The sequence below is a fragment of the Stegostoma tigrinum genome, chromosome 3 (assembly GCF_030684315.1).
Source record: "Stegostoma tigrinum isolate sSteTig4 chromosome 3, sSteTig4.hap1, whole genome shotgun sequence".
Classification (NCBI taxonomy): domain Eukaryota; kingdom Metazoa; phylum Chordata; class Chondrichthyes; order Orectolobiformes; family Stegostomatidae; genus Stegostoma; species Stegostoma tigrinum.
Genome location: NC_081356.1, coordinates 137,544,020 through 137,559,678, shown reverse-complemented (window position 1 = coordinate 137,559,678; position 15,659 = coordinate 137,544,020). Strand labels below are relative to the sequence as shown.

At 47.2% G+C, this 15,659-nt stretch overlaps 1 protein-coding gene across 5 annotated transcripts in view; it reads left to right on the top strand.

Annotated features, from left to right (window-relative positions):
• The window catches only part of spef2 (sperm flagellar 2), a 239,677-nt gene that overhangs the window by 155,189 nt on the left and 68,829 nt on the right, over window positions 1–15,659 (top strand). For all 5 annotated transcript variants that reach the window (XM_059644984.1, XM_059644985.1, XM_059644986.1 and 2 more), the window contains exons 22-23: window positions 9,350–9,491; window positions 13,092–13,229. In XM_059644984.1, coding sequence (XP_059500967.1) covers window positions 9,350–9,491; window positions 13,092–13,229 — 280 coding nt within the window. The remainder of the gene's footprint in view (window positions 1–9,349; window positions 9,492–13,091; window positions 13,230–15,659) is intronic.

Below are 15,659 nucleotides of genomic sequence, written 5' to 3'. Positions count from 1 at the left end.
CTTAGCTTCTGTCTGCCATCTTATAATCAGGCATGGGTTGCTTAGTGTATTCAGGTACAGGTCACCCGTACAATATTTAATTAGATCCTATGTACGGCCCAATGAGAAACTGAACCAGAACTGATAGCAACCACCCCAGCAAACCGAGGCATATAAATAACAAGTGGGACAGGACACCGATGCTTCACCAGAGATGCACTGACCATGTTACCTAGCAGGGTGATGAAATGTTTGCAACCAAACCCACCAGCTCAGTGAGCAAGTCTACAATCTTAGTCTTAGAGCATTTGAGATGGTAGTTAGGTCAGTGGCATGCTCCTCCTGCAGAATGTGGGAGCTCAGGGAGATTTCCATCGTCCCTGCTGACTACAGTGTGCGAAGTGCACCCAGCTACAGCTCCTAAGTGAATGTGTTAGGGAGCTGGAGCCGGAGCCGGAGCCAGATAAGCTCAGGACCATCTGAGATGCCAAACGCATCATAAGAGTTTTAGTGGTGAGGTGGTCACACCTAAGGCAGAGAGTAGCTGGGTGACCACCAGGAAAGGCAAGGGGAGTATGCTGAGATTACAGGGATCCCCTGTGGCCATTCCTTTCGAAAACTAGTATATTGTTTTGCTAGAGAGGATGTGGTCAGTGGCACTACGACTTGCTCTGGGGCACAGCAGGGAAGGGTAAAGGTAAACAGGACCTTAGTGATAGGAGACTCAATATTAGGGGGACAGACAGGAGATTCTGTGGCTGCAGATAGGAATCCAGGATGGTGTGTTGCTTTCCAGGTGCCGGGGCCCAGGATCAACAGCACGGAGGCAAATGCGAGGCTGGAAGGAGATACAGGAATCAGAAATAGCAAGTTGAAGAGTCTGGTCAGGCTGGAACAGGACAGGGAGTGAGGAATGCGTTTGGATTAAATTGCTTATATTTCAGTGCAAGAGGGCTGACGGGTAAGGTCGATGAACTCAGGGCGTGGATAGGTACATAGGGCTGGGATATTATAGCCATTACAGAGACATGGCTAAGGGAGGGACAGGACTGGCAGCTTAATGTACCTGGGTACAGGTACTTTAGGTGGGACAGAGGTGGAGGAAAGAGGGAAGGAGGAGTCACATTTTAGGTTAAGAGGAGTATCACAGCATGAGTCAGAGATGAAATAACTGAGGGATCATGCAGTGAGGCTTTGTGGGTGAGACTAAGAAATAAGAAGGGGATAGTGATGTTATTGGGTTTGTACTATAGACCCCCAAATAGCCAATGGGAATCAGAGGAACAAATATGCAGGGAGACTGGGGAGACTTGCAGGAGAAATAGGGTTGTCATAGTGGGTTGTTTTAATTTTCCTAACATAGACTGGCTCTGCCATTGTGTTAAGGGCTTAGATGGGGTGGAATTTATTAAGTGTGTTCAGGGAACTTTCCTCACGCAGTACATAGAGGGTCAGGGGCAAAACCCGACTTACTGTTGGGAAGTGGGGCAGGACAGGTGCTGGAGGTGATAGTGGGGGAATCCTTTGGGACCAGTGACCTTGGTTCAATTAGTTCTAAAATAGTTATGGAGAGGGACAAAACTGGTCCACATGGTCAAGTTCTAAATTGGGGCAAGGTGAACTTTGCTGGAATAAGACAGGAGCTTGCAGGGTTTGACTGGAGGAGTCTGTTTGCAGGCAAAGAGACCTCTGGCAAGTGGGAGGCCTTTAAATGTGCAATAGCTAGAGTTCAAGGTCTATGTTCATGTGAGGGTGAAGGGTAAGGTTGGCAGGAGTAGGGAACCCTGGATGACACAGATATTGAGGCTTTGACCAGAAAAAAAGAAGGAGACATGGTTTATTTACAGGCAGCTGGGATCAAGGGAATCCCTGGAGGTATATCAGAGATACAGGAATTTCCTGAAGGAGGAAATCAGGAGGGCGAAAAGGGGGCACGAGATAGCTGTGGCTGAGAAGATTAGGGTTGGATGTTAGAATCCAAAGAGATGCTTTAAGTGTATTAAAGGAAAAAGAATAACTAGGACCCCCTCAAGGACCAAAGTGGACATGTGTGTGTGGAACCACAGGGGATGGGTGAGGTCCTCAATGAATATTTCTCCTCTGTTTACCATGGAGAAAGACATGAAGACTTGCGAACTTGGGGAAGTTAGTGGCGATATCTTGTAGACAGTCTATATCACAGTAGAGGAAGTATTAGAATGTATGAAGGTGGATAAATCTCCTAGTCCTGACCAGATATATCCAAGAACCCTGTAAGAGGCTAGAGAAGAAACTGCGGGGGGCCTGGCTGATATATTTGCATCATCATTAACCACGGGTGGCAGCTTTCAGGGAACTGTGAACATGAAACCCAAGATCCCTCTGCTCCTCCACACTGCCAAGAAACTTTCCGTTAACCCTGTATTCTGCTTTCAAATTTGTTGTTGGTTACTTTCCATCTGCCACTTCTCAGCCCAGCTCTGCATTCTATCAATGCCCCTTTGTAACCTAGAACAGCCCTCCGCACTGTCCACAATGTGACCCACTCTTGCATCATCATTGAGTCTGTGCCAGTGAAAAACAACTACCCAATTATTTTGTATCCCTCTGCCCCTTAACTTAAAGGTCAAAAATCACATGTCACCAGGTTATAGTCCAGCAGGTTTATTTGAAAACACAGGCTTTAGGAGCTTTAGTCCTTCCTCAGGTGTTGTATGAAAGATGAGGCATACTGACACAGAATTTATACGCAGAAAGGTAACAACACTAAAAGGGGCTTGCTGACCAACTGCTGTTGAATCTTTGGTCACCTAGAAAGGAGAAGCAGGTTTCTATTGATTAAAATGCAAGTCCCAGACTTTGTTTCAAGCCATTGCCCTTAGACAGTTAAAGGTTTTGTCAGTGTATAGAAGAGGTGACATCTCAGGTCAAGCAATGCATTTGTGCTGTGAGGCCTTATTTAAAATTAAAGTATCTGACTCCACTACCACTGCCGGCAGCACATTCCACACACCCCACCACTTTGTGTAAAGAACCTCCCTCTGACATCTCCCCTATAACTTCCTCCAATCACCTCAAAATTATGCCCCCTCATAATAGCCATTTCCGCCCTGGAAAAAAGTCTCTGACCATCCACTCTATCTATGTCTCTCATCATCTTGTTAACCTCTATCAAGTCCCCTCTCATCCTTCTTTACTACAATGAACAATGCCCTCACTCCCCCAGCATCTCCTCATAAAACCTGCGCTCCAGTCCAGGCAGCATCCTGGTAAATCTCCTCTGCACCCTCTCTAAAGCTTCCACATCTTTCTGATAATGAGGTGACCAGAACGGAACACAATATTCCAAGTATGGTTGCTTCAGCATTCACCAGTGAGAGGGCCCTTGGCTTTTGTGAGGACAGCATGAAACAGGCTGATATGCTCGAACAGGTTGATGGTAGGAAGGATGATGTGCTAGAGATTTTGAAAAACATGAGGATAGATAAATAGTATCAGAGATAATGGAAACTGCAGATGCTGGAGATTCCAAGATAATAAAATGTGAGGCTGGATGAACACAGCAGGCCAAGCAGCATCTCAGGATAGATAAATTCCCTGGGCCAGGCAGGATATACCTAATGTTCTTACAAGAAGCAAGGGAAGAGATTGCTGCCCCTTTGGCAATGATCTTTGTGTCCTCATTGTCCACTGGAGTAGTACCAGAAGATTGGAGGGTGGCAAATGTCATTCCCTTGTTCAAGAAAGAGAATAGGGATAATCCTGGGAATTATAAACCAGTCAGTCTTATTTCTGCGGTGGGTAAATTATTGAAGAGGAAGCTGAGAGACAGAATTTATGATTATTTGGAAAAGCACAGTTTGATTAGAAACAGTCAGCATGGCTTTGTGAGGGGCAGGTCATGCCTCACAAACCGTATTGAATTCTTCGAGGATGTGACAAAATGCATTAATGAAGCTGGAGCAGTGGATGTGTTGTATATGGATTTTAACAAGGCATTCGATAAGGTTCCCCATGGTAGGCTCATTCAGAAAGTAAGGAGGCATGGGATCCGGGGAAAGCTAGCTCTCCTAAGTCCATTCTTAGTTCTTTCCTGGCTACCTTGTAGACCTCTAGAGCCCAGTCTGATCCTTGCTTCCTCATCCCTAAGTAAGCTTCCTTCTTCCTCTGGACTAGGTGTTCCACATGTCTTGTCATCCAAGGTACCTCCACTGTACCATCCTTTCCTTGCCTCAGTGGGACAAACCGATCCAGTATCTGTAGCAACTGCTCCCTAAACAACTCCACATTTCTATCCTGTGTTTCCCTGAGAACATCTGATCTCAATTGGTGCTCCGTAGTTCTTGCCTAAATAGCACTGTAATTCCCCCTCCCCAAATTAAATACTTTCCAATACCGTCTGCTCTTATTCCTCTCCATGACTACAGTAAAGGTCAGGGAGTTGTGATCACTATCACCGAAATGCTCTCCCACCAAGAGATATGACACCTGGCCTGGTTCATTGCCAAGCACCAAATCCAATACGGCCTCCCCTCTGGTCAGTCCGTCTACATACTGAGTCAGAAATCCTTCCCGGACACACCTGACAAAATCTGCACCATCCAAACCTTTTGCACTTAGCAGGTTCCAGTCTATATTAGGGAAGTTGAAGTCTCCCATGGCAACAACCCTATTACTTCTGCACCTTTCTACAGTCTGTCTCCCAATCTGTTCCTCAGTGTCTCTGTTGCTATTGGGGGCGTGGCTGTAGAAAACTCCCAATAAAGTGACTGCTCCTTTCCTGTTTCTGACTCCCACCCATACTGACTCAGTGGAGGAAGCCTCCTCCACTCTCCCTTTCTGAAGCTGTGAATCCATCCCTGATTAGCAATGGCCCGCCCCCACGCTTTTACCTCCGTCTCTATTTCCTTTGAAAAATTTATACCCCAGAATATCCAGCAACCACTCCTGTCCCTGTGTTATCCGAGTCTGCGTAATAGCCATAACATCGGAGTTCCAAGTACTGATCCATATTCTAAGTTGGTCACCCTTTATGCGTAACACTTCTTGTATTGAAGTGAACACACCTCAACCCATCGCATTGACTGCCACTTTGCCCTATCAACTGTTTATCCTTCCTCAGACTCTCTGCTTGCTCTGTCTGTCTGTACACTGGCTACCCCATCCTCTAATCTGTAGCTCCGGTTCCCATCCCCCTGCCAAACTAGTTTGAACCCTCCCAAAGAGCTCTCGCAAACCTCCCACCCAGGATATTGGTGCCCCTCCAGTTCAGGTGCAACCTTCCCTTCCTTTACAGGTCCCATCTTCCGCAGAAGATATCCCAATGATCCACAAATCTGATGCTCTCCCTTCTACAGCAGTTCTGTCGCCATATGTTTAGCTGCACTCACTCTCTATTCCTAGCCTCACTAGCCCGTGGCACCCGTAGTAATCTATTGGGTGAATTATTTCATCCAAGGTGTTTGTGTTATTTGCAGATACATTCTATTTTGTTCAAAAATGATAAAACCAGCCTGGCTCCAGGTTAAAACAGACAGATTTTAAATAGGGGCAGCACAGTGGCTCATTAGTTAGCACTGCTCCCTCATAGTGCGAGGGACTTGGGTTCAATTCCACCCACGAGTGTGTGTGTGTGTGTGTCTGTGTGTGTGTGTGAGAGTGTGTGTGTGTCTGTGTCTGTGTCTGTGTGTGTGTGTGTGTGTGTGTGTGTGTGTTTTTGTACATTCTCCACCGTGTCTTCCTCCGGGTGCCCCAGTATCCTCCCACAGCCCAAAGATGTGCAGGATAGGTGGATTGGGCATGTTAAATTGCCCATGGTGTTTAGGGATGTCGAGCTTAGGTGGGTTACAAGGGGATGGATTGGGGTGGGATACTTCAAGGTTCGGTGTGGTCTTGTTGGGCCAAAGGGCCTGTTTCCACACTGTAGGGAATCTATGTAAAACATGTTAAAAAAAAATGCATTGCCTGACCTGAGATGTCACCTCCTCTACACATTGACAAAACCTTTAATTATCTCAGGAGGATGACTTGAAAGAAATCAAAGAAATTACTCAATAGAAACCTGCATCTCCTTTTGAACTGATTAAAGATTCAACAGGAGGCAGTCAGTGAAACATTTAAAGGGTTGTTACCTTTCTGTGTATAAATTCTGTATAAGTATCCCTCCTCTTCCATACTACACCTGAGGAAGGAGCAGAGCACAGAAAGCTAGTGATTCTGGATGTGAGTTTGCTCGCTGAGCTGGAAGGTTAGTTTTCAGACGTTTCGTCACCATTCTAGGTAACATCATCAGTGAGCCTCCGACGAAGCGCTGGTGTTATGTCCTGCTTTCTATTTATCTGTTTAGGTTTCCTTGGGTTGGTGATGTCATTTCCTGCGTTGGTGATGTCATTTCCTGTTCTTTTTCTCAGGGGATGGTAGATGGGCTCCAAATCAATGTGTTTGTTGATGGAGTTCCGGTTAGAATGCCATACTTCTAGGAATTCTCGTGCGTGTCTCTGTTTGGCTTGTCCTAGGATGGATGTGTTGTCCCAATCAAAGTGGTGTCCTTCCTCATCTGTATGTAAGGATACTAGTGATAGTGGGTCATGTCGTTTTGTGGCTAGTTGATGTTCATGTATCCTGGTGGCTAGCTTTCTGCCAGTTTGTCCAATGTAGTGTTTGTCACAGTTCTTGCAAGGTATTTTGTAGATGACGTTCGTTTTGCTTGTCGTCTGTGTAGGGTCTTTTTAGTTCATTAGCTGCTGTTTTAGTGTGTTGGTGGGTTTGTGGGCTACCCTGATGCCAAGAGGTCTGGGTAGTCTGGCAGTCATTTCGGAAATGCCAAACAGAGACACGCACGAGAATTCCTAGAAGCATGGCATTCCAACCGGAATTCCATCAACAAACACATTGATTTGGAGCCCATCTACCATCCCCTGAGAAAAAGAACAGGAAATGACATCACCAATGCAGGAAATGACATCACCAACCCAAGGAAACCTAACCAGATAAATTGAAAGTGGGACATAACACCAGCGCTTCACCGGAGGCTCACTGATGATGTTACCTGGAATGGTGACGAAATGTCTGAAAACTAACCTTCCAGCTCAGCGAGCAATCTCACATCCAGAACCTCAACCTGAGCTACAAATCTTCTCAAAACTCGCTAGCTAGTGATTTCAAATAAACCTGTTGGACTATAACCTGGTATTGTATAACTTTTACCTTGTCCACCCCAGTCCAACAGCAACATCTCAACATTATGCATTACCTTAAATCTACATCCTACCCCCTTGTCATCGATCCCTCCATCAAGGGGAAACAATTCTTCCTCTCTATACTCCTCATAATCTTACATATCTCAGTCTCCCCTGCTGAGGGAAACACCTCCAGGCAACATCCTGGTAAATCTCCCTCTGTACCCTGTCGAGTGCTATCACATCCTGGTCAGTCTCCCCCCCCGTACCCTCTCCAGTGCTATCACATCCTGGTCAGTCTCCCAAACCCCCGTACCCGCTCAGGTGCTATCACATCCTGGTCAGTCTCCCCACCCCGTACCCTCTCCAGTGCTATCACATCCTGGTCAGTCTCCCCCTGTACCCTCTCCAGTGGTATCACATCCTGATCAGTCTCCCCCCATACCCTCTCCAATGCTGTCACATCCTGGTCAGTCTCCCCCTGCACCCTCTCCAGTGCTATTACATCCTGGTCAGTCTCCCCCTGCACCCTCTCCAGTGCTATCACATCCTGGTCAGTCTCCCCACCCCGTACCCTCCTCAGTGCTATCACATCCTGGTCAGTCTCCCAAACCCCCGTACCCGCTCAGGTGCTATCACATCCTGGTCAGTCTCCCCACCCCGTACCCTCTCCAGTGCTATCACATCCTGGTCAGTCTCCCCCTGTACCCTCTCCAGTGGTATCACATCCTGATCAGTCTCCCCCCATACCCTCTCCAATGCTGTCACATCCTGGTCAGTCTCCCCCTGCACCCTCTCCAGTGCTATTACATCCTGGTCAGTCTCCCCCTGCACCCTCTCCAGTGCTATCACATCCTGGTCAGTCTCCCCCCTCCCCCGTACCCTCGCCAGTGCTATCACATCTTGGTCAGTCTCCCCCCCGCCGTACCCTCTCCAGTGCTATCACATCCTGGTCAGTCTCCCCCCCGCACCCTCTCCAGTGCTATCACATCCTGGTCAGTCTCCCCCAGTACCCTCTCCAGTGCTATCACATCCTGGTCAGTCTCTCCCTGCACCCTCTCCAGTGCTATCACATCTTGGTCAGTCTCCCCCGGTAACCGCTCAGGTGCTATCACATCCTGGTCAGTCTCCCCCGCCGTACCCTCTCCAGTGCTATCACATCCTGGTCAGTCTACCCCCGTACCCTCTCCAGTGCTAGCACATCCTGGTCAGTCTCCTCCCCGTACCCTCTCCAGTGCTATCACATGCTGGTCAGTCTCCCCCCGCACCTTCTCCAGTGCTATCACATCCTGGTCAGTCTCCCCCTGCACCCTCTCCAGTGCTATCACATCCTGGTCAGTCTCCCCCCCCCCCCCCCCCGCACCCTGTCCAGTGCTATCACATCCTGGTCAGTCTCCCCCCTGTACCCTCTCCAGTGCTATCACACCCTGGTCAGTCTCCCCCTGCACCTTCTCCAGTGCTATCACACCCTGGTCAGTCTCCCCCTGCACCTTCTCCAGTGCTATCACATCTCCTATAATGTGGATTCCAGAACAGCCCACCATATGGTGTGGTTGAACCAACATTTTATGCAGTTCAGCAAATCTTTCCTGGTCTTAAACTCCAAATCTCAACTAATGAAGGCAAGTATCCAGCCAATGAGCGCCCTCAACCCTCCAGCCAATGAGCGCCCTCAACCCTCCATGCAATCAAAATCCCCACTGCTCTTTCTCTCACTCTCTCAGTCTCAATCTCTCACTATCTGGGTTCCCACTCCCAACCACCAGCTCCGCCTCTCCTATCTCTCACACATTCATAGAATAACCAACGTTTAAGAGGCATTTAAACAGATCCAGGAATAGGCAGGGAACTGAGATGTGAACCACACACAGGCAGATGTGATTAGTAGGGCAATATGGTCAACACAGACATGGTGGGCCAAACGGCCTGTTCCTTCACTATTCAATGTTCTCCACTCTAACCACCTTCTCAAGGACATTGTGGGATGGATTAATATGTTGGCGTAGCTAGTGATACCCATCTCACAACTGCGTAATAAAGGTTGGACGAGCAACATGAAGTGAATGTCCACTTTTAAATGTTGTGTCTGATCCCCATGGAGCAGCCGGGAGCCCAGTGGTCTCCGATACGGGAGCCCTGTAGTCTCCGAGCCGGGTTGCGCTGTGCCTTACTGGACAGTCAGTTGATGATGGCTGTGGTTCTTTTCTGTGCAGGGTAGATTTTCAGGAGTATTTGGAGTCTCGCCCTGACCATAAACAGGAGTTTGTCACGCAGTGGCAGAATGATTATAATTCCATTGCTGAGGATCTCCGACATGATGAGGATGTGAAGGCAGAACTGCTCCTGAGGCTTTATGTAAGTGACAGCTCACCCTGTCAGGAGCTTGGGATGATGACAGCCTTCAAGGCTCCTTACATGACCACCTCTCACCAGCTCTCTGTATGAGACTCCGCTAAGCCCCCTGTCTCTCACCTTCCCACCTCCCCCCCCACCCATACCCAGTTTTGTGCAACGACTCCTCTCCGCCAGGGCTTTGGAGACTGGGATATCATAGCTATCACAGAAACATGTCAGAGGGACAGACAGGACTGGCAGATCAATGATCCAGGGTGTAGATGACATAGAAAGGATAGAGGCAGAGATAAGAGAAGAGGGGAAGTGCCATTTGTGATTAGGGAGAGCATTACTTAGAGACAATATTCCTGAGGGATTGTCCAGTGAAGCTAAATGGGAGGAACTGAGAAATAAGGAGGTGATCACCTTGATGGGATTGTGCTATAAACGCCCAGTATTCAGTGAGAAACTGAGGAGCAAATATGTAGATAAAATCTCAGGTGTATGTAAAAATAATAGGCTTGTAATAATACCTTAATTTTCCAAACATAGACTGGGACTGCCATAGTGCTAAGAGCTTGCTAAGAGTGTCTAAGAAACTATAGATATATCTCCTGGAGAAGGACCATATCTTTTGGGAAATGAAGCAGGTCAAATGACTGAAGAGTCAGAGGGAGCGCTTTGGGGCCAATGATCATTATCCTATTAATTTTAAAACAGTTATGGAAAAGCATAGGCCATGAATAAAAGTTAAAGTTCTTAATTAGAGCAAGGCCAATTTTGAGAGTATTAGACAGGAACTTTCAAAAGTTGATTTGTGCGAAGCTGTTCACAGGTAATGGAATAAGTAGATTTAGATTTAGGTGTTGTTGTCACGTGTACTGAAGTTGGAGGTATAAGAGTATGGTGAAAAATGTTCAATGTTGCCACAGGTGGTGCCTGTTAGGTACAGTGTACCTAGGTACAAAATCTTCGTTACAGAAATAGAAAAATAAAGAAATAAGTTGAAAAGTTTAGTGTATAAAAATGGGGGGCTTTCTAAAGTATGATAATGATAGTTCAGAGGCAGTCTGTTTGCATTTGTGTGAAGGGCAAGGCTGGTACAGGCAGAGAATAATGTATGTCTCAAGATATTGTCGCAATCGTTAAGAAAGAGGGAGGCATATGTCAGATATAGGCAGCTGGGATCACATGAATCCCTGCAAGAGTATGAAGAGAGAAGGGGCATAACTTAGGAACTCAGTAGGATGGAAAGGGGATTTCAGGTAACCTTGCCAGATATGGTTAAAGAGAATACAAAGAGATTCTACAGGTACATTAAGAGCAGTTAAGGAGAGAATAGGGCCCCTTAAAGATTGATAAGGTTGTCTACATGTGGAACCACAAGAGATGGGAGAGATATTAAATAAATACTTAGCCTAAGTATTTACTGTGGAGAAAGGCATAGAAACTAAGGAGTTCAGGGAAATAAATATTGATGTTTTGAAAAAAACCTCATTATAGAAGATTAGATGCTGGAGGCCTTAGAAAGCATACAGGTGGATAAATCTCTGGGACCTGATCAGGTGCACCCCAGGATGTTGTGGGAAGTTAGGGAAGAAATAACGAGGCCCCTAGCAGTGATATTTGTATCATCTACAGCCATGGGTGAGGTGCCGGAAGATGGGAGAGTGGCTAATGTGTCTTTATTTAAGAAAGGCTGTAAGGAGAAGCATGGTACTGCAGACTGGGGAGTCTGACATCAGTGATGGATAAGTTGTTGGAGGAGACTCTGAGAGAAAGGATTACATGTATTTGGAGAGGCACGGGCTGATTAGGGACAGTCAGCATTAGCTTTGCATGTGGAAACTCATATCTCTCAAACTTGATTTAGCTTCTTGAGGATATGTCCAAGAAGATAGATGAGGTCAGAGTAGAAGACGTTGTCTACATGGACTCTGATGTGGAGGTGCCAGTGTTGGAGCGGGGTGGACCAAGTCAGAAGTTACATGACAATAGGTTATAGTCCAACAGCTTTATTTGAAATGGTAAGCTTTCAGTACCCTGCTGCTTCGTCAGGTAAAGTCACCTGACAATGGAGCAGCATTCCAAATGCTTGTGTCTTCCAATGAACCTGTTAAACTATAACGTGGTGTTGTCTGAGCTTTGAGTCTGTGGACTTTAGCAAGGCCTTTGACATGGTTCCATTTGGTTGACTAGTTAGTAAAGTTAGACCACATGGGATCCAGGGAGGACCTGCCAACTGGATACAGAATTGGCTCGACAGGAGGAGACAGAGGAAGACGGTGGAGGGTTGGTGTACAGACAGGAGGCCTGTGACCAGCAGTGTGCTGCAAGGATTGGTGCTGAGGTCTGCTGTTAACATTAAAAGAGGCATGGTTAGTAAGCTTGTAGATGGCACCAAAGTTGGTGCCATGGTCATTTTATCATTGACGAGATGCAACTTATTGTGTGTCAGAGGATTCAGGCTCAGCTCCCAACTCTTTGCAATCTGTATTAATAGCAGGAATAGGCTGTATTATAATCAAATCTGAAGATGACACAGAAATAGGTGGGAAAGGAAGAGGCAATAAAGAAGTAGGCGATTTCCAAATGGATTTCGATGGCTTAGGTGAAAGGCCATATTCAGTGATGTAATTTACTGAATGGTGGAACAGGCTTGATGGGTGAAATGGCCTACATCTGTTCCTAGTTTTTATATTCCTTGTCAGACACAGCTCTCAGTGTGAGGACCTTAAACTCGAGACTTCTGTGTGAGTCTTTCCAGACCACACTCACCTCCGTGGCCAGTGTGAGTGTGAGCTCCTCCTCCCCGTGGTCAGTGTGAGTGTGAGCTCCCCATCCCCGCAATCAGTGTGAGTGTGAGCTCCCCATCCCCGCAATCAGTGTGAGTGTGAGCTCCTCCTCCCCGTGGTCAGTGTGAGTGTGAGCTCCTCCTCCCCGTGGTCAGTGTGAGTGTGAGCTCCCACTCCCCGTGGTCAGTGTGAGTGTGAGCTCCTCCTCCCCGTGGTCAGTGTGAGTGTGAGCTCCTCCTCCCCGTGGTCAGTGTGAGTGTGAGCTCCCCATCCCCGCAATCAGTGTGAGTGTGAGCTCCCCATCCCCGCAATCAGTGTGAGTGTGAGCTCCTCCTCCCCGTGGTCAGTGTGAGTGTGAGCTCCTCCTCCCCGTGGTCAGTGTGAGTGTGAGCTCCCACTCCCCGTGGTCAGTGTGAGTGTGAGCTCCTCCTCCCCGTGGTCAGTGTGAGTGTGAGCTCCTCCTCCCCGTGGTCAGTGTGAGTGTGAGCTCCCACTCCCAGCAATCAGTGTGAGTGTGAGCTCCCCGTCCCCATGGTCAGTGTGAGTGTGTGCTCACCCTCCCCCCCCGCCGCAGTCACTGTGAGTTTGAGCTCCGTCTGGGCCTGTTTCTAACCAATTCAGGGTAACCAGGGTAATAACCAGGGTAATGCTCGCTGTCTGCCCACGAGTTGTGTGTACAGTGACTGTAGAACTTTCCCCAGTCTCCCCAGTGGCTGGCTGTATCCATGTGAAATGAGGGAGTTTGTTCAGTCCAAATGTTACAGAGGAAGTCTGCCTGTGTGCTTCTGATCTCCAAATTCACTGAGCCCATTTATTTACTGTCTAGAATCTGCGAGAAAGTCTCTGGGACATTTCAGACAACAGGAAGGAAGAGGCCGAACGGGAGAGGATGAATATTATGGGCAATGGCTGGCTGGAGGATCACCTGGGTTTACTGCTAAACATTTACACAACCCTCATGCAGGTAGGAAAGCTCTTCCTTTTTCCCACCCTACTCCAGTGTGTTGGAGCTTACATGCAGTAGTTGGCAGTACAGCTTGGCACTGACCCGTGCACATCAGCGATAGCTTCTGACCAGGCCAAGGAAGCAATCAAGCTGAATTGGCAACTGAAAGCTGAGCACAGTCTGAGACAATTCTGAGAAAACTAGGGAGGGATGGTTAACATAAATCATTTTCATTTGAACTGTTTTTAAAATCAATTCCTGACCCCTAAAGCATGTCATAGCAGTATTAAATGGAAGTCATAATTGCCGATAGCCTGCACCCCGCCCCCACTTCCATAACTCTATTGAAGGGGGAGCAGACTGTGTGCCACCTTAAAGCTGTTTGAGACAGGGGTGGGGAGAGGCATTCTCAGGGCTCAATTGGATTATCTGTCCCTCCAACACCATTTTAATCCTTCCCTTGTTTCATAGAACATAGAACATAACAGCACTGTACAGGCCCTTCGGCTCTCGATGTTGTGCTGACCTGTCATACCGATCTGAAGCCCATCAAGCCTACACTATTCCATGTACGTCCATATGCCTATCCAATGACAACTTAAATGGCCTTAAAGTTGGCGAATCTACTACCGTTGCAGGCAAAGCGTTCCATTCCCCTATTACTCTCTGAGTAAAGAAACTACCTCTGACATCTGTCCCATATCTTTCACCCCTCAATTTAAAGCTATACCCCCTCATGCTCGCTGTCACCATCCTAGGGAAAAGGCTCTCCCTATCCACTCTATCTAACCCTCTGATTATCTTATAGGTCTCAATTAAGTCACCTCTCAACCTTCTTCTCTCTAACGAAAACAGCCTCAAGCCCCTCAGCCTTTCCTCGTAAGACCTTCCCTCCATACCAGGCAACATCCTAGTAAATCTCCTCTGCACCCTTTCCAAAGCTTCCACATCCTTCTTATAATGCGTTGACCAGAACTGTACGCAATACTCCAAGTGCAGCCGCACCAGAGTTTTGTACAGCTGCAGCATAACCTCTTGATTTCGGAACTCGATCCCTCTATTAATAAAAACTAAAACACTGTATGCCTTCTTAACAACCCTGTCAACCTGAGTGGCAACTTTCAAGGATCTGTGTACATGGACACCGAGATCTCTCTGCTCATCTACACTACCAAGAATCTTACCATTAGCCCAGTACTTTGCCTTTCGGTTACTCCTACCAAAGTGCATCACCTCACACTTGTTTGCATTAAACTCCATTTGCCACCTCTCAGCCCAGCTCTGCAGCTTATCTATGTCTCTCTGCAACCTACAGCATCCTTCGTCACTATCCACAACTCCACCAACCCTAGTGTGGTCTGCAAATTTACTAACCCATCCTTCTACACCCACATCCAGGTCATTTATAAAAATGACAAACAGCAGTGGACCCAACACCGACCCTTGCAGTACACCACTAGTAACTGGTCTCCCGGATGAACATTTCCCATCAACTACCACCCTCTGTCTTCTTTCAGCAAGCCAATTTCCGATCCAAACTGCTATATCTCCCACAATTCCATTCCTCCGCATTTTGTACAATAGCCTATTGTGGGGAACCTTATCGAATGCCTTGCTGAAATCCATATACACCACATCAACCGGTTTACTCTCATCTACCTGTTTGGTCACCTTCTCAAAGAACTCAATAAGGTTTGTGAGGCATGACCTTCCCTTCACAAAACCATGCTGACTATCCCTAATCAAATTATTCTTTTCTAGATGATTATAAATCCTATCCCTTATAACCTTTTCCGACACTTTACCAACAACTGAGGTAAGGCTCACTGGTCTATAATTACTAGGGTTGTCTCTACTCCCCTTCTTGAACAGGGGAACCACATTTGCTATCCTCCAGTTGTCTGGCACTATTCCTGTAGACAATGACGAGTTAAAGATCAATGCCAAAGGCTCTTTTCCCCAGCTTTTGTGTTTTCATTATGGTCACATTACCCCTGGTGCGTTCACAGCTGATGGCCTTTTGGTGAACTGCAGTCCCTGTTAATGGAGCCAACCAATTCACACACAGCCACCTCCCACAAACAGCAGTGTGATCATGACCAGGTGATCTGCTTCGTGACAATATAAAACAAAGAACAATGGAGAAGGGCTCTGGGAGGCAGTGGTACTATCCCTGCCTCTGAGCCAGCAGGCCTGAGTTCAAGTTCCATCTGCTCTCCAGTAGGTCATGACATCACTGTGCAGGTTGGTTAGTAAATTGGTTCTGAGGAAGGGTCACCAGGACCTGAATCATCAACTCTGATTTCTCTCCACAGATGCTACCAGACCTGCTGTGATTTTCCAGCAAATTCTGATTTTGTTAAAGACTTGGAGGTGCTGGAAATCTGAAACAAAAACAGAAAGTCTGGAATGTTATCAATAATGTGAGAGGAAGTGAATGCAAAAGTT